Source organism: Zea mays, chromosome 1 (assembly GCF_902167145.1).
Source record: "Zea mays cultivar B73 chromosome 1, Zm-B73-REFERENCE-NAM-5.0, whole genome shotgun sequence".
Lineage (NCBI taxonomy): Eukaryota > Viridiplantae > Streptophyta > Magnoliopsida > Poales > Poaceae > Zea > Zea mays.
This window is the reverse complement of record NC_050096.1, coordinates 286,963,125-286,981,127: the sequence shown is the minus strand read 5'-3', so window position 1 is coordinate 286,981,127 and position 18,003 is coordinate 286,963,125. Positions and strand designations below refer to the sequence as shown.

The following is an 18,003-nucleotide window of genomic DNA, read 5'->3' as shown; positions in this document are numbered from 1 at the left end:
GTTGAGCTCCTCTTGCATCGCCATCACCCAATCCGAATCTTGGAGTGCTTCCTCTACCCTGTGTGGCTCAATAGAGGAAACAAAAGAGTAATGTTCACAAAAATGTGCAACATGAGATCTAGTGGTTACCCCCTTATGAATGTCGCCGAGGATGGTGTCGACGGGGTGATCTCGTTGGATTGCTTGGTGGACTCTTGGGTGTGGCGGTCTAGGTTCTTCATCCTCCTTGTTTTGATCGTTTGCACCTCCCCCTTGATCATTGCCGTCATCTTGAGGTGGCTCATCTCTTTCTCCTTCATCAACTTGAGCCTCGTCCTCATTTTAGGTTGGTGGAGATGCTTGTATGGAGGAGGATGGTTGATCTTGTGCATTTGGAGGCTCTTCGGATTCTTTAGGACACACATCCCCAATGGACATGTTCCTTAGCGCGATGCATGGAGCCTCTTCTTCACTTATCTCATCAAGATCAACTTGCTCTACTTGAGAGCCGTTAGTCTCATCAAACACAACGTCACAAGAAACTTCAACTAGTCCTGAGGACTTGTTAAAGACTCTATATGCCCTTGTGTTTGAATCATATCCTAGTAAAAAGCCTTCTACAGTCTTAGGAGCAAATTTAGATTTTCTACCTCTTTTAACAAGAATAAAGCATTTGCTACCAAAGACTCTAAAATATGAAATATTGGGCTTTTTACCGGTTAGGAGTTCATATGATGTCTTCTTGAGGATTCGGTGTAGATATAACCGATTGATGGCGTAGCAAGCGGCGTTGACCGCCTCGGCCCAAAACCGATCCGGTGTCTTGTACTCATCAAGCATGGTTCTTGCCATGTCCAATAGAGTTCGATTCTTCCTTTCCACTACACCATTTTGTTGTGGCGTGTAGGGAGAGGAGAACTCATGCTTGATGCCCTCCTCCTCAAGGAAGCCTTCTATTTGTGAGTTCTTGAACTCCGTCCCGTTGTCGCTTCTAATTTTCTTGATCCTTAAGCCGAACTCGTTTTGAGCCCGTCTCAAGAATCCCTTTAAGGTCTCTTGGGTATGGGATTTTTCCTGCAAAAAGAACACCCAAGTGAAGCGAGAATAATCATCCACAATAACTAGACAGTACTTACTCCCGCCGATGCTTATGTAAGCGATCGGGCCGAATAGGTCCATGTGTAGGAGCTCCAGTGGCCTGTCACTTGTCATGATGTTTTTGTGTGGATGATGAGTGCCAACTTGCTTCCCGGCTTGGCATGCGCTACAAATCTTGTCTTTCTCAAAATGAACATTTGTTAGTCCTAAAATGTGCTCTCCCTTTAGAAGCTTATGAAGATTCTTCATTCCAACATAAGCTAGTCGGCGGTGCCAGAGCCAACCCATGTTAGTCTTAGCAATTAAGCAAGTGTCGAGTTCAGCTCTATCAAAATCTACCAAGTATAGCTGACCCTCTAACACTCCCTTAAATGCTATTGAATCGTCACTTCTTCTAAAGACAGTGACGCCTACATCAGTAAATAGACAATTGTAGCCCATTTGACATAATTGCAAAACGGAAAGCAAATTGTAATCTAAAGAATCAACAAGAAAAACATTGGAAATGGAATGGTCAGGAGATATAGCAATTTTACCCAAACCTTTGACCAAACCTTGGTTTCCATCCCCGAATGTGATAGCTCGTTGGGGATCTTGGTTTTTCTCGTAGGAGGAGAACATCTTCTTCTCCCCCGTCATGTGGTTTGTGCACCCGCTGTCGATGATCCAACTTGAGCCCCCGGATGCATAAACCTACAAAACAAGTTTAGTTCTTGATTTTAGGTACCCAAACGGTTTTGGGTCCTTTGGCATTAGAAACAAGAACTTTGGGTACCCAAACACAAGTCTTGGAGCCCTTGTGTTTGCCCCCAACAAACTTGGCAACTACTTTGCCGGATTTGTTAGTCAAAACATAAGATGCATCAAAAGTTTTAAATGAAATGATATGATCATTTGATGCATTAGGAGTTCTCCTTTTAGGCAACTTAGCATGGGTTGGTTGCCTAGAGCTAGATGTCTTACCCTTATACATAAAAGCATGATTAGGGCCAGAGTGAGACTTCCTAGAATGGATTCTCCTAATTTTGCTCTCGGGATAACCGGCAGGGTACAAAATGTAACCCTCGTTATCCTGAGGCATGGGAGCCTTGCCCTTAACAAAATTAGACAATCTTTTAGGAGGGGCACTAAGTTTGACATTGTCTCCCCTTTGGAAGCCAATGCCATCCTTGATGCCAGGGCGTCTCCCACTATAGAGCATACTTCTAGCAAATTTAAATTTTTCATTCTCTAAGTTATGCTCGGCAATTTTAGCATCTAATTTTGCTATATGATCATTTTGTTGTTTAATTAAGACCATGTGATCATGAATAGCATTGATATCAACATCTCTACATCTATCACAAATAGACACATGCTCAACAGTAGATATAGAGGGTTTGCAAGAATTAAGTTCAACAATCTTAGCACGTAATATATCATTTTTATCTCTAAGATCGGAAATTGTAACATTGCAAACATAAAAATCTTTAGCCTTAGCAAACAATTTCTCATTCTCATCTCTAAGGCTAGCAAGAGAAACATTCAACTCATCAATCCTAGCAAGTAAATCAACATTATCATCTCTAGGATTGGAAGTTGAAACATTACAAACATGTGAATCAACCTTAGCAATTAATTTGGCATTTTCATTTCTAAGGTTGGCAATAGTGTCATGGCATGTGCTTAGCTCACTAGATAATTTCTCACATTTTTCTACCTCTAGAGCATAAGCATTCTTAACCTTAACATGCTTTTTATTTTCCTTGATTAGGAAGTCCTCTTGGGAGTCCAAGAGATCATCCTTCTCATGGATGGCACTAATTAGCTCATTTAGTTTTTCCTTTTGTTGCATGTTGAGGTCAGCAAAAAGGGTACGCAAATTATCCTCCTCATCACTAGCATTATCATCACTGAGGACTCATATTTAGTGGAGGATTTGGATTTAACCTTCTTCCTTTTGCCGTCCTTGGCCATGAGGCACTTGTGGCCGACGTTGGGGAAGAGAAGTCCCTTGGTGACGGCAATGTTGGCGGCGTCCTCGTCGGAGGAGGAGTCGGTGGAGCTCTCGTCGGAGTCCCACTCGCGGCACACGTGGGCATCGCCGCCCTTCTTCTTGTAGTGTCTCTTCTTCTCCTTTCTTCTCCCCTTCTTGTCGTCGCCCCTGTCACTATCACTGGATAATGGACATTTAGCAATAAAATGACCGGGCTTACCACATTTGTAGCATACTTTCTTGGAGCGGGGCTTGTAGTCTTTCCCCCTCCTTTGCTTGAGGATTTGACGGAAGCTCTTGATGATGAGCGCCATCTCCTCGTTGTCGAGCTTGGAGGCGTCGATGGGTGTTCGATTTGGAGTAGCCTCCTCCTTCTTTTCTTCCGTCGCCTTGAATGCGACCGGTTGTGCCTCAGGCGTGGAGGAGGTGCCTTGCTCGATGATTTTCTTTGAGCCTTTAATCATTAGCTCAAAGCTCACGAATTTTCCTATAACTTCCTCGGGAGACATTAGCTTATATCTAGGATCACCTCGAATTAATTGAACTTGTGTAGGGTTAAGAAATACGAGGGATCTAAGAATAACCTTGACCATCTCATGGTCATCCCATTTTTCGCTCCCGAGGTTGCGCACTTGGTTCACCAAGGTCTTCAAGCGGTTGTACATTGCTTGTGGATCCTCCCCTTGGTGAAGCATGAAGCGACCGAGCTCCCCCTCGATCGTCTCCCGCTTGGTGATTTTTGTCACCTCATCTCCTTCGTGCGCGGTCTTTAGTACGTCCCAAATTTCCTTTGCACTTTTTAACCCTTGCACCTTGTTATACTCCTCTCGACTTAGAGAGGCGAGGAGTATAGTGGTTGCTTGGGAGTTAAAGTGGTGGATTTGGGCCACCTCGTCCGAATCGTAGTCGTCATCCCCCTACGGATGGTACCTGTACACCAAACTCAACAACATTCCATATGCTTGTGTGGAGTGAGGTTAGATGGTGCCTCATTTTGTCACTCCACATGTTATAATCTTCACCGTCAAAAACCGGTGGTTTGCCTAATGGAACGGAGAGTAAAGGAGTACGCTTTGAGGGATAGCGTAGGGGGATCTTACTATACTTCTTGCGCTCTTGGCGCTTAGAAGTGACGGACGGTGCGTCGGAGTCGGAGGTCGATGTTGATGAAGTGTCGGTCTCGTAGTAGACCACTTTCCTCATCCTCTTGTGCTTGTCGCCTCTCCGATGCGACTTGTGGGAAGAGGATTTCTTCTCCTTCCCCTTCCCTTTGTTGGAGGAGCTCTTCTTCTTCTCCTTCCTCTTGGTGCGGGACTCTTCCGATGAAGTGCTCCCATGACTCGTAGTGGGTTTGTCGCCGGTCTCCATCTCCCTCTTGGTGTGATCTCCTGACATCACTTCGAGCGGTTAGGCTCTAATGAAGCACCGGGCTCTGATACCAATTGAAAGTCGCCTAGAGGGGGGGGGTGAATAGGGCGAAACTGAAATTCTCAAAAATAATCACAACTACAAGCCGGGTTAGCGTTAGAAATATAATCGAGTCCGCGAGAGAGGGTGCAAAACAAATCGCAAGCGAATAAGGAGTGTGACACGTGGATTTGTTTTACCAAGGTTCGGTTCTCGCAAACCTACTCCCCGTTGAGGTGGTCACAAAGACCGGGTCTCTTTCAACCATTTCCCTCTCTCAAACGGTCCCTCGGACCGAGTGAGCTTTTCTTCTCAATCACTTGGAACACAAAGTTCCCACAAGGATCGCCACACGATTGGTGTCTCTTGCCTCAATTACAAGTGAATTTGATCTCAAGAAAGAATGAGAAGGAAAGCACGATTGCAAAAGCCAAGCGACAAGAGCGACAAATAACACACGGATATTTCTCTCTCTCAAGTCACTAATCACTAATGATCACTTGTCTCAACTTTGGAACTTGGAGAGATTGGAGGCTTTGAATGTGTCTTGGAATGGATTGCTAGCTCTTGTATTGAATGTTGAAGGTGGGAATGCTTGGATGTTATGAATGGAGGTGGTTGGGGTTGTATTTATAGCCACCAACCACTTCCTAGCCGTTGCTCCATTCTGTCGAGCGTGGACGGTCCGCCCGCCTGGTCCGGACGGTCCGCCCCTGTAGATCAATGGCTGAAAACACAACGGTCAGCAGTAACGGCTATATCAACGGCTATATTGCATTTAATGCGTCGTCAGATGTCAGATAAAGCCAGTCGCGGACGGTCCGGGCGTGCACCCCGGACGGTCCGCGAGGCCACTATAATTCATTTTTCCGAACCCGTCACCTTCGGGTTTTTCGGTTTCTCACCTACCGGACGGTCCGCGCGAGGTCTCGGACGATCCTTGCTTTTCCTCCGGACAGTCTGTAGTGTAGACTTGGATTTTTGCATTGGTTCTGTCCGAGGGTCATCCTGGTGTTACGGACGGTCCGCGCTTGGTCTGTTTTTCCAAAAAGCTTCTCTTGTCCGGAATAATCTATGGTATTCCGGACAGTCGTTTTAGTATAGTTGTAGATGAACCTTTGGCACCTGTAGAACATATACTCTAGAGCAAACTAGTTATTCCAATTATTTGTGTTGGGCAATTCAACCACCAAAATCAATTTAGGAAATAGGTGTAAGCCTAATTCCCTTTCAGTATGTGCGTTTCATGCATCGCAAAGAAATAAATTACAATAATTTACATATTTTGTTTCAATATTACATGTCTCAGACATTACATAGGTTTGTTACCAAAGAAATCTAGTCTTCCTTCAGTTATCTTACACATCAGGCCTCTCAAAGTGAATATTACAATAAAATCTATTCCTCTTTATGGACCTTTTCAGCAATTTCGTTCATCAATTTATTGACGACTTCATCAATAATGGATTCAGTCGTGCTTATGATATCCAATGATTTCTTCATCTCTGGATCAGCAAGGGGATCATACGGCTCTGGTGGCGGGGATAGTTAAGCTGAAATAGATAAACACATAAGTTCGAAGCCTTAAAGAAAATAACAAATCTAGGTAATCAAGATATAATACCTATACGTCTTTCACGTTCTGCAGCTTCTTCAGCTCGCTTTACTTCTGCCCGGTCATCGTGGGTGTCTTTTTCACTCTTCTTTATAATTTCATGGGTCATCTCTCGGCCACCATTCACCCAGATATCATTATAGAATTTCCCGCCCATCAAGGTTGCTTCAGCTGAAGGACCCTTCGTATCATTTATGGAGAAGGCAGCTTCGGCCTGTGCCATGGTCTTAACATGGTCGCATCCCACCTTCTCCAAGATGGCTGAAATCCCCGTGTACCGGAAAACGCGCAAACATCCCCACAATCACTTAAAATTTCTTCGAAGGTCTTGGCCTCTCCACTTATCCATTCAATAACGCCTTCGGGGTCGCCTCGTATGAAGTTTTCTTCGGCAGAATAGGCACCCACTTTGGCGAAACTAGCTTTTATTTTCTTCACACAGTCCAAGGATTTTTCAAAGCACCTTTCCTTGGATGTGCGAAGTTCTTCAACATTTTTCTCTAAATGATTTTTCCAATATTCGCTGATTTCTTGGTTAGCTTCTACGAGTGCGCATTTTTCCTTATCTTCAGCCAGTTGCCTCTGAAGGTCTTCAATTTCAATCTTTTGGGCTTCGGCTTGAGCTTTGAAATTAGCTTCATCTTCTTTCACTTTGTTAACCAGAGAAATCAAGATTTTGTCTTTTTCAAGACCTATGTTTCTCAATTCAATCACCTCCGAACGAAGATTGTTCAGAGCCATTGTATACCCTTCGTCTTCAATATCTTTCTGCGCCATAAGGGCGTTACTTAGAATTAAACCCTGCAATAGAAAAGGAGAGAATTGACTATGACAAATAAAATACTTCATTCTCAGATTCAAAGTCAATTTCTATACCTTCATACTGTTGTACGCTAGGCTGTCAGCAAGTTCATCCTTCGACAAAAGTAAAAGGTCGTCTTCTAGCTTCGAGAATTCGATGCTTCTACCTATCTCTCGGCAAACGGATAATTCTTTGTTGTCCGAGAGACAGTATAAGAAATCATCTTCATTACTCCCATTAAAAACTAAGGCTCCTTTTGGATATTTCAGTCTTTGGGCATAATGTCTGGCCTCCGCGATTTCATCTTCGGACAATTTCTTCCCCGAAGCATGTCGAAAGATGTAGTCAATAGTTTCGATTGGAGCTTCGGGAGTGGGAGTTTCAGGTGCAATATGTCCTGTTGATTTTTCCTCGACCGTGGCAGGTTTTGCTGCAACAGGCACTGAAGGCCTAGCTTCGGCTTCAGCTTGAGATTGTGTAGCTTCGGCTTCTCTTCGCCCAGTTCTAGCTTCGGCCTGCGATTTGGCTTCAGCTTAAACAATTTTCTTTGCAGGAGCAGGGCTCAACGCCTTTGTAGTCTCCAGTACAGCATCTAGCACATTGGCCATCCTTCTCCTCTTCGGGGTCGCGACAGAAGTTTTTTGCGCCTTCGGCAAATTTGCCTCTGTCGGAGGGCTCAGAATTTTTGGCATTTTTATTATTTCTTCAACTTTCGGCTCTTCAGCCTTTTCAACCTTATCTTTGACTGGTTCAATTGTATGTGTCTTCGGCATTACAATTGGTTCTATGGTGCTCTGTGCAATCGGAGCAGTTTGAGTTGCTTCGACTGCTGAAGAAGACCATGCGCCGAAGTCAGGGACCACGGCTGGTTCGATATACCGCGGCGGGTGGGTCAAAACCTTCATCTTCTTGCCCTTCGGTACACCAGCGGTGGCCGAAGCTGCGGGGGCCGAAGCAATAGTTTTTTCTTTTCTTCCCTTGACTTTGCAGTGGGTAGTGATACTCAGGGTATATAAAACCTATGGCATCAAATACCCCGCTTAATCTTTTCTTCCCTCGGCCCTCGAAGGCTGCGGACAAAGCATTATCTTCGGCCTTGCTATATGTCCCAAGTAGTTCGTCGCTGATAGCCTCAATACTTTTTAGCCAATCATCATTTGGCTCATTAAACCGGTCTCTGAACCTGAAAGTATATTTTAGCCGAATCAACCCACCTTCAGTTGATTCAGCAGTAGTTTCCTTCGGCATATCCCATTTTTCCATAAGTGGCCATACTCTGTATGCTATGTGCTCTTGAACAATATCCCTTGTACCAATGAAGGCGCAGACCTTACTAAAAGCCTTCTGGCAAGCTTCGTCATCTTGATCGATTACCACCTTTGGCCTCCGAAGGCCGAAGCGAGACCAGATAGGGCGTTGAATGATTTCCTTAATATCCTCCCTTTCAATTAAATCATTCTTAATATAAAACCACTCTTCCATCCAGGCTCCAGGCCATCTCTTTTAGAATGTGGGAACTGGATGGCTTGCATTGGATCGAGCAACGAATCCGTAACAACCGAAGTTGTTGTGATACTGCTCCTTCCCGGTGGCCTTCGTCTCGTACAGGAGCTCGTGCATGCTGCAAAAAGTTTTTGCGCTAGGTTCTAACCCTTGGCTTCTCACAGCCCAGACAAACAAACCCATCCTGATTATAGCTTCAGGCGTAAGTTGATGAAGAAAAAATTGAAATGTCTTCAGCACTTCAACCAAGAACCCGCTCAATGGAAACCGAAGCCTTGCTTTCAAAAAGCTTCGGTAGATAACCACCTCATTCGCTTCAGGAACAGGAGCAGTGCTGTCCCCTCCAACCCTCAGAATAGTCATATCGCGGAAGCATCTTCCTCTCATAGCATCAACGTGACTCTGTTTGATAGTCGATTTTCCGAAGATGGTATGGCTCGGTCGCCACAAACGATCTTTAGAATCTTTGTCTCCACTTTCTGCATCATAGCTATCGCTGTCACCAGTATCTTCAGATAAACCTTCCAGCATCTCTTTAGTAATCTTCCTTGTGTTTGTCTTTGCCATTGATTCAATAAATCCAGCAATATAAGGATCCACAACCTTCTTCTCCTCAAACAGCTTTGTCTCTTCAGTTAGCTTCGTCTTCGCAACAACCTTCTTTTCCTTGGATATTTTTTTCTCAGACATGGTGAAAACGTGACTTTAAACCGAAGCTCAAGAAGCTTGAAAATCTAGCGAGAGCTAGTATGCAAGAGCTAAAAGTTTGAGAAAAATAATGCAAATAGCAGAAACAGTGTATCAAATGATGCTGGTGTGAGTTCATATTTATACGCCTAGTACGCTGCAACTTGGAAGGCCCCGTCTGTCATTGATTGGTGCTATTCTAGCAAAGGGAAGGTGTTTTTTCGGACCTTCAGCTTAAGGCCTTCGTTCACGTCGTAGTCTGAATTCGTTATTATAACGAATTAATACTGCGAGGGGCTACTGTTGGGGGCCTTCGTCTTCCGAAGGTCCTCAAAAACATGATTAACAATGTTTCCCAAGCATAATATATGTATAGGAACCTTTGGACTCGGGATGAAGCTGTACACAATATGGAAAGCAGGATCGGAACGAAGGTTGAACCAGCGCCGAAGCTGCGCTCAAGGAAGCTTCGGCTTAGTAGCAGAAAAAGAAACCGACTTAAGGAGGAAAAGGCTATCTAGTCCTTGACATATTGTTATTAAGTCAATAGTGAATATGAAGGGCATGAATGTAATTTTACGCAGGCTGCGTCCTGTGCCTATAAATAGATGAACAGTACCCCTGTACTGTTCACGCTGACTGGGATTCACTCGTGCGTCACGCTTGAACTTTGTCTTCTGTCAAGTCGAAGGTATAAATGTGATTTAATATTGTTCCTATCCATTCATGACTATAGAAAAAGGATATAAAAATGATGTTATAAGATTATTCATGTTATTTCTCATGTTTCATATACTTCTTCTTTCACCGATGTAAACTGTGATGATGAAGGTATGTCCTTCATAACCTTTGTTCGAAGATCGTTATATCCTAGGGGAAATAACGCTTCGAAGGACGAAGGTCATTAACCTCTTTTTGTGTTGCCTTGTTCTTAATTCTTAGCATTTGAGAACAAGCCTCCAATAGAAACTTTAGAAACTTTATAGTTGGTCTCTAAGTTTTACCCCTGCTTTATGGCTCCTTCCCAGAGAAGCCACCATTGGTCGACCCCTCTCCCGGCCTATAGAAGGGAGAGGGTCGCCGCAAGGCAGTGGGATTGAGAGGGATCGGACTTGGAGACAACCGGACACCTTCGTAGAGACGAGCCCACAAGGACGAACAGGAGGAGGAGTGCCATCGAGGACCAGGATGCTGGAGCCCTGCCAAGACAAGACTTAGCTAGGACTCCACCCTGTAGCTTCTAAGCTCCACTTCCACCCTGACAATAGATCTAGGAGCCTCTCCTCCCTCTCTCGACTGCTTGTAACCCCTATTGCAAGTTTGATCATTAATGGTGCCGGTAGCACAAGCAACCAATGACTGGAAGTAGGGATGTTCTGCCCGAACTATTATAAACCTTGTGCCCTCCGTGCGCACCCTCTAGAGCCCGGAGCACGCACAATAAAATTACTTGTTGGAGAGAGGTATGAAACACCGATAATTGCGTGCCAGGTAGGGGAATTGCGTGTTCCGCGACGAGATTATCCAAGCTCTGGATGGCAAGCCACGACGACAATTGACCTCCCGGAATGGTGATCCGTTTTGGAGCCTTACATTCCCCTTGATCAGCAAAGGAGAAGCCACCAGGGCTCGCAAGCCCGACCCCTCTGCCGAGGGGAGCAGGGGTCGCCAACGGCCACCTCACCGACATCAGCTGGCAAAGCGACATGGTAAGGGTGGTGCCCTCCCGACCAACTTTGTTTGAAGGCCCCGACACAACGTCAGAGACCCTAGGTGCCCTCTGCCTCACCCTGCGCATGTGGCATGGAGAACCTATGATTGAAATCGAAAAGATCGTTGGACGCAACACTTCCGACGAGAGCCTGTAAAGCCAAGTGCGGTGGAGGCTCACCGTGGCCAAGGCGTGCCGAGCGCCCCACGAATTTTATCATTATTAGCAAACAATATTCAAACGGTTAATGTGTTTTGGTTTCGATCATATTTAAGGGGAAAGGCGCTCTCGAGGCGCCAGAAGACACATGCGAGTGTGAGGAGTCTCATAAGACACAAGGAGAGAAAGGCCCTCTTTCTTCTCCCGTAGCTGTCACAAAGGCGTGGGACCACATTGGCCCCCCAGGTGGAGCAATGCCGAGAAGGGTTGCACCGAGCTCCCACGCGAAAGGCCCGGCAGTCTTCACCATGCCGGTGAAGTCTGAATCACTCCAAGCGTCGCAATAGCCTTTGCTCAGCTCCTTGAGCTTGATCCCCTTCATAGTGAGACATTACGACAGTGAAATCCTGGCAGATCCCACGGCAGAAGGATTCCTTCTCGAGCTCCCAGAACCGACCAACGAGGCCTTCAAGGCGATAGACAACTGATTCAGCTCAAGCGATGGAAGCACCCTGAAGCGCCCTAGCATCGCATTCACTACCTCTAACAGGAGAAGCCTCTCCATTGTAGAATGAATACGATGAACTCAATCTCTGTATTGATAACTCACGGTGCATATATAGATTACATGAACTGGGCACCGAGAGGACTGGGTCCTTGAGTGGTGCGCACACTATGCCGTTAGAGTGGTGCGTACAATACGGAGTAGTGCGAGTCGTGGGAGTATACGCAAGAGACCCGGTCACAGCGGAACGGTAGTAACCGTAGTCCGCTTTCACCCCCTGCAGTCTCGACGGTCGCGTTGGTGACGGAGAGGCTGTCTCTGAAGTCGTTGAACAGTGCCGAAGGTAGACCTTTGGTGAACACATCTGCGATTTGTCGCACACTGGGAATGTGCGTAACATGCAACTCACCAATGGCGACCTTTTCCCGCACAAAATGGATGTCCAGCTCAATATGCTTAGTGCGCCGATGATGAACGGGATTGCGTGCCATGTACACCGAAGAGATGTTGTCGCAGAATGCCACTGTTGCTGAGGGGACCCTGTAAAGCAGCTCAGAAAGGAGGTGGCGAAGCCAGGAGCATTCGGCGATGGCGTTGGCGATGGCCCGATACTCAGCTTCTGCGCTGGACCGAGAGACGGTGGTCTGTCGTTTAGACGACCATGAGACGAGGGAGTTGCCGAAGAAGATGCAGAAACCCGATGTAGAGCGCCGTGTGTCGGGGCATCCTGCCCAGTCGGCGTCGGAGTATGCAGTGATCGTCGAAGGCGAGGCAGTGCGCAGCTGGATGCCGAAGTGGATGGTGCCCTTGATGTACCGGAGAATACGCTTGAGCATGGTGAGATGCACGTCCCGCGGCGCGTGCATGTGGAGACACACCTGCTGCACAGCGTAGGCAATGTCCGGACGGGTGATCGTCAAGTACTGCAGGGCGCCGACGATACTACGGTATGAAGTGGCGTCGTCGAGCAGTATGCCATCGCCAGCGGATGCCTCCTGTTGGGTGTCGGCAGGGGTGGCAACAGGTTTGCAGTTCGTCATTCCTGCACGCTCGAGGAGATCTTCAGCATACTGTCCTTGAGAGAGGAAGAAGCCGATGCGGTTCCGTCGAACGCCGATGCCGAGAAAATGGTGAACAGGCCCCATATCCTTCACAGCGAAGGCATCGTGTAGACGCGCGATGACATGCTGGACCAGACGACGCGTCGAGGCAGATAGGATCATGTCGTCGACGTAGAGAAGAAGATAAGCTGTCTCGCCATGGTGGTGATACACGAAGAGCGATGAATCGGCCTTCGATTGAATGAAGCCGAGGGATGTCACGTGCTCGACGAAACGCTGGAACCATGCCCGTGGTGCCTGACGGAGACCATAGAGCGACCTGGAGAGCAGGCAGACGTCGTCTGGGCGGCTGAGATCAACAAACCCAGTGAGTTGCTGACTGTACACCTGTTCTTGAAGGTTGCCGTGGAGGAAAGCGTTAGAGACGTCAAGTTGGTGAGCTGGCCAGTTGTGAGTAGCCACAAGCGTCAGCACGGTACGAATTGTGGCCGGCTTGACCACCGGTGAGAACGTCTCCCCGAAATCAACACCGGGCCGCTGGTTGAACCCACGGACGACCCAACGTGCCTTGTATCGCGCGAGGGTGCCGTCTGGATTCATCTTGTGCTTGAAGACCCATTTGCCGGTGATGATCCGAGCACCTGGAGGCCGAGAGACAAGAGTCCAAGTGTGGTTGGCTTGCAGTGCATCAAATTCGGACTTCATTGCAGCATACCAATGGGGATCTTTGACAGCGGTGCGAACGCTGCGGGGAATCGGCAATATTGTCTCCGTGGTCACGAAGGCGTACTTCGGGTTAGGCTTGGAGATCCCGGCGCGTGCACGAGTCACCATTGGATGAGTCGGGTGATGGTTGGACGATGATGGCGTGGCCGACGGTGCTGCAGGTGCCAGAGGAGCCGCGGCGGAGGGGTTCGAAGAACCAGCCACGGCGGAGGGGTTTGAAGAACCAGCGACGGGAGTACGCCCCGGACGTGCAGTCCTGGCGCGTGTGGGATGCTGAAGCAGGACGTCGAGGAGGCGTGGGGGAGACGGCGTCGAAGGTCCGGTGCGCGGCGCGATGTCGCTGTCAGTATCACACGATACTGCTGACGAGGAGGACGCGCGCGTTGCTTGTTGTAGAGTGGAGTTGGAGGTGTCACGGAAAGGGAAAACTCCCTCGTCGAAGACCACGTGCCGGGAGGTGATGACACGACCCGTGGTGATGTTGAAACACCGATAGCCGCGGTGGTCTGCTGGATAGCCGATGAAGACACACGGTGTCGAGCGCGCGGCGAGCTTGTGGGGGGACACGGCGGTGGTGTTGGGGAAGCAGCGACACCTGAATACCCGGAGCTCGGTATACGATGGCGCCACGCCAAAGAGGAGCTCGTGAGGTGTTGTAGAGCGGGTCGCACGGCAGGGGCGTCGGTTGATCAGGTACGTAGCTGTAGCAAGAGCTTCTGCCCAAAGTGCGAGAGGAGCTGCACTATGGATTAGTAGTGTACGCAGGCAATCATTGACAGTGCGAAGTATTCTCTCAGCTTTCCCATTTTGCTGGGATGTGTATGGACAAGAAAGACGTAGTTGGGTGCCAAGAGATGACAGAAGAAGACGCATAGCAGTAGAATCATATTCCCCACCGTTATCAGTCTGAAACGCAAGAATAGGGAGGTGGAATTGAGTATGAACATAAGATATGAACGCTCTAACAGTAGGAAAAACGTCAGATTTGTTGCGGAGGGGGATGCTCCAAAGATAATGTGTATAATCATCCAGAAAAATAACATAATATTTATATCCGGAATAACTATAACAAGGAGATGTCCAGACGTCTGAATGAACTAGTTGGAAAGGGAAAAATGAACGTGATTCAGAAACACGAAAAGGTAATCTAGTATGTTTGCCCAATCGACAAGAGGAGCAGGAATGAGCATCAGCTTTATTACATTGAAAAGACAGGGATTTTAAAATATGGGAGGTGACTGGTTGTCCAGGATGACCCAGTCGCTGATGCCATAACGACGCCATCGAGGATGCAGTGAGAGCATGCTGGTGGGGAAGACGGAGTGGATAGAGATCGCCATTGCTCTCACATCGGAGAATCTCCGCTTTGGAAGGAAGATCCTTGATAGAAAAACCACAAGGGTCAAATTCAATGGAAACATTATTATCACGAGTAAGACGGCGAACAGAAACCAAATTTTTAACGAGTGACGGGGAAATAAGAACATCATGTAACTGAAGAGGGGAAGTGGCAGTAGGAATGGATGTGTGTGCATGATGTGTAACAGGTAGCTGGGCACCATTACCCACTGTTATGGAAGACGAAAAAGGGAGAAGGGAAGAGGGTGGAAAGTTACCAGGGGAAGACGACATGTGCGACGTCGCACCGGTGTCGAAGTACCAGTCAGTAGTGTTGGGCGGATGAGTTGGAACTGCGGCAGCCTGCAGTGCCGCATAAAGAGCGCTGTTGTCGAAGGTGCCGGTAGATGCAGGAGGTGGCTGATGATAGGCTGCCATGGCTTGCTGAGGTTGGAACGGCGGGCGTGGCCCCAGAACTCCTGCTCCGGGTGCACGGAAAGGCATTTGCCATGCCTGAACCATGCCTTGCCATGGATTGAGACCTGCTGTCCATGGTCCAGACTGGTTGTTGAAGCGTCCACGACCGCCGTTGCCACGACCGCGCCTGCGATCAGATCGGTTGGTAGAACGGGAGGTGCTACCAGCGTTGAAGCGATTGTCATGGCGTGGCGTGTTGGAGAAGGAGGAGTTGTCCCTGGTGCCAGAAGATGCAGATGGAGGAACAGCACTGGACGAGTCACCATGTGTGACAGTCAGTGCGTGGGTGGCCTCAACGGCGACATCGTGTTCGATGCTGGCCTCCTCAAGCATGAGGAAGGAGCGAGCGCTCATGAAGGTGTGCGCTGGGAACTTGGAGGTGATCACGGGCTTGACGTAGCGGTACTTTGGATTGAGCCCGCGAAGAAGGTTGAGCACCTGACTGGGTTCGGAGACGGGATGGCCGATGTCGCGAAGTTGATCGGCGAGACGCTTCAACTTGGTGCAGTAGGCATTCATCGACAAGTCGCCTTGCTGCAGGGAACGCAGCTCGGCTTCAAGGTACACAGCACGCTGAAGTTCGTTGTCTTGAAACAGGTCTTCGATGGCGTGCCACAGAGAGAAGGCGTCATTGCAGTCGCGACGGATGATGTCGAAGACGCCCTTGGAGACTGTGGTGAGGATCCAGTTGGCAATACAGGAATCCACCATGCGCCATTCACCAGGACGGTCACGGTATGGGGTGGAAGAACGAACATGGCTGGTGAGGCCGAATTTTCCGAGCGCAGATTCAAAGAAGCATCGCCATTGCCCATAGTTCCCCTCATCCATGTCGAGGACGACAGGAACGTGCTGGCGGATGGGAATGCTTTGGATAACGGAAGCGGGTGCTGGAACGACGAGCTCGTCATCAGAGGAGTCATCGGAGGGGAGTGGGGAGTGAGCCATTGATGTGGAAGGTGAGACACAGGATTGCTGTAGGAACGAAGAAGGCTGATACCATGTAGAATGAATACGATGAACTCAATCTCTGTATTGATAACTCACGGTGCATATATAGATTACATGAACTGGGCACCGAGAGGACTGGGTCCTTGAGTGGTGCGCACACTATGCCGTTAGAGTGGTGCGTACAATACGGAGTAGTGCGAGTCGTGGGAGTATACGCAAGAGACCCGGTCACAGCGGAACGGTAGTAACCGTAGTCCGCTTTCATCCATCTCCAGCTGCTTCGAGCGGTGCTGCACCATGAGGAAGTCCCCTTCGACGATGTCGAATTTCCCTTGCAATGTGAACGAACAAAATGTAAGCCTTAATAAGAAGGGAGCGAACGACAAACACCTAGTCCCAAGAGAGATCATTACAAGAGGTTACCATGCAAAGAGGCCAAGGGCTTGTCCTCTTTCTTGGTTCAGCCATTCAGCTCTTCCTCCAGAGCCGTGACTCGGGCCTCGGTAACTGCTTTCCCTCGCTCCAGGATGCGAAGATGAGAGTTCGCCTTTGCACTCTCGAGATGGGCAAGGGTCACCGACTCCGTGTCCCTCCTCGCCGCACCAACCAGGTTTTCGTAAGCATTATAGATCGACGCAGCGCGAGCGCGGGCTTCGGCGGCCTCACTTCTTGCCGCCAGAATATCGATAGTGGAACACTCCCATGCCTCCCTTTGTTCCAATATGAGACGAAGCATGTCTGCTAGTGTTCCTATGAGCAACTAGGAAAGAGAAAGTCGAGCGATGGGGGATTAGCAAGAAGAACGTGTCCCGCATCCAGCCACCCACACACGCCTTACCGCAAGTTTTTGGCACGCGATTGAAAATCGATCGAGGCCGTCCCACACGCCTTCTCGGACGCATCACCCTCCTCAGTCAACTCCCTGCACAGGGCTAGGGGATCGTCATCCTCTATAGAGCAGCCTATAGCAAGTCGGACGCCAACTCGACCATCAAGCCTCGGTGGTGCGGTCTGAGGCTCCCCACAAGTGGGGAGAGACGATATCCCCTTAGAGGTTGTGGTCTCCGCCACACTGGCGAGGTCGACTTCTAGCCCCCCTAAAAGAAAAGAGAAGGGTAAACCCCCAATCACCCTCTCCGGGACCAGGTAGCTCGGAGGTGTCAAGAGAAGCGAACCTAGGATCTTGACCCTGGAGGGGCCTTGTGGAAGCGTTGGCAGGAAAGAACTCGACAACGCCAACGCCCCACCGCCCTCATCGACGGTGGGCACTATCCTTATCCTCTTGGAAATCACATTCTGCGCACACAACATTAAGGCGACAGGCTAGGGGCAATTGCTCAAAAATATGGAGGAGATTAGGAGTTATGACGACATAAGAAGTCAGATGTCGGGGACCGGTAAGGCCCGTGCCCGACTGATCACGCGTCGACAAACCTTTGTCCCACAGAAGGCACTGCACCTCCGAGGCGTCTAGGAAGAGCGCCAGTGTCGTCGTCTACATCGGAGGGAGGAGCGGACACCTCTAAAGGAGCGCCGACAAGAGTCATCGACGAGCCCGAGGTGCACAAGCTTCCCATGCAGGGAGCCCTGGACGGGCGACCAACTGGAGGTTCGACGGGTAAGGAAACGAATGCCACCAAAGCCATCGACCTAGAGAATAGGGTGGGAAGTTCTGGGAAGTCAGCTGCCTCCATGACTGGGAAGTCGCTTGTCGACCCACCTAAAAAGGCCGAGACAGAATTTGTTGTCGACGCGGTATGGGACGTATCTGGAATGACCCAGAATTCGGAGTCTGAACTCGTGTCATCATCCTCGTCCTTGTACTCATCGGTCGAGTCACTCTCGGCGCCACGATCCCTGCGATCAATATCTGATGCTCGACCCTCCTCCGTTTCTTCTCCACCCTATCTTTATTGTCCTTCCGCTATTGCTCCTAAAAGTCGCCTAAAGGGGTGAATAGGTGAAACCTGAAAATTATAAACTTTGAACATGAACTTTACCTAGGGTTA

The 18,003-nt window shown here is 48.7% G+C and overlaps 1 protein-coding gene across 1 annotated transcript; it reads right to left on the bottom strand.

Annotated features, from left to right (window-relative positions):
* Nucleotides 1-13,953: 13,953 nt before the first annotated feature.
* On the bottom strand, nt 13,954-16,250 carry LOC103644057 (uncharacterized). The gene is made up of 2 exons (XM_008667252.4): nt 14,845-16,250; nt 13,954-14,608 (listed from the first exon to the last, which is right to left on the bottom strand). Exons 1-2 carry the CDS (start codon nt 15,989-15,991, stop codon nt 14,574-14,576), a joined length of 1,182 nt encoding a protein of 393 aa, XP_008665474.1. The 5' UTR covers nt 15,992-16,250; the 3' UTR covers nt 13,954-14,573.
* Between the last annotated feature and the right edge of the window lie 1,753 nt (nt 16,251-18,003).

Excerpts from the sequence above, each read along its gene's own strand:
- LOC103644057 (XM_008667252.4), bottom strand. The coding sequence starts at position 15,991 with ATGGCTCACTCCCCACTCCCCTCCGATGACTCCTCTGATGACGAGCTC. Across the intron at positions 14,609-14,844 it reads GCACATGTCGTCTTCCCCTG|GATCTTCCTTCCAAAGCGGA; the intron begins GTAACTTTCCAC and ends TTTTCTATCAAG.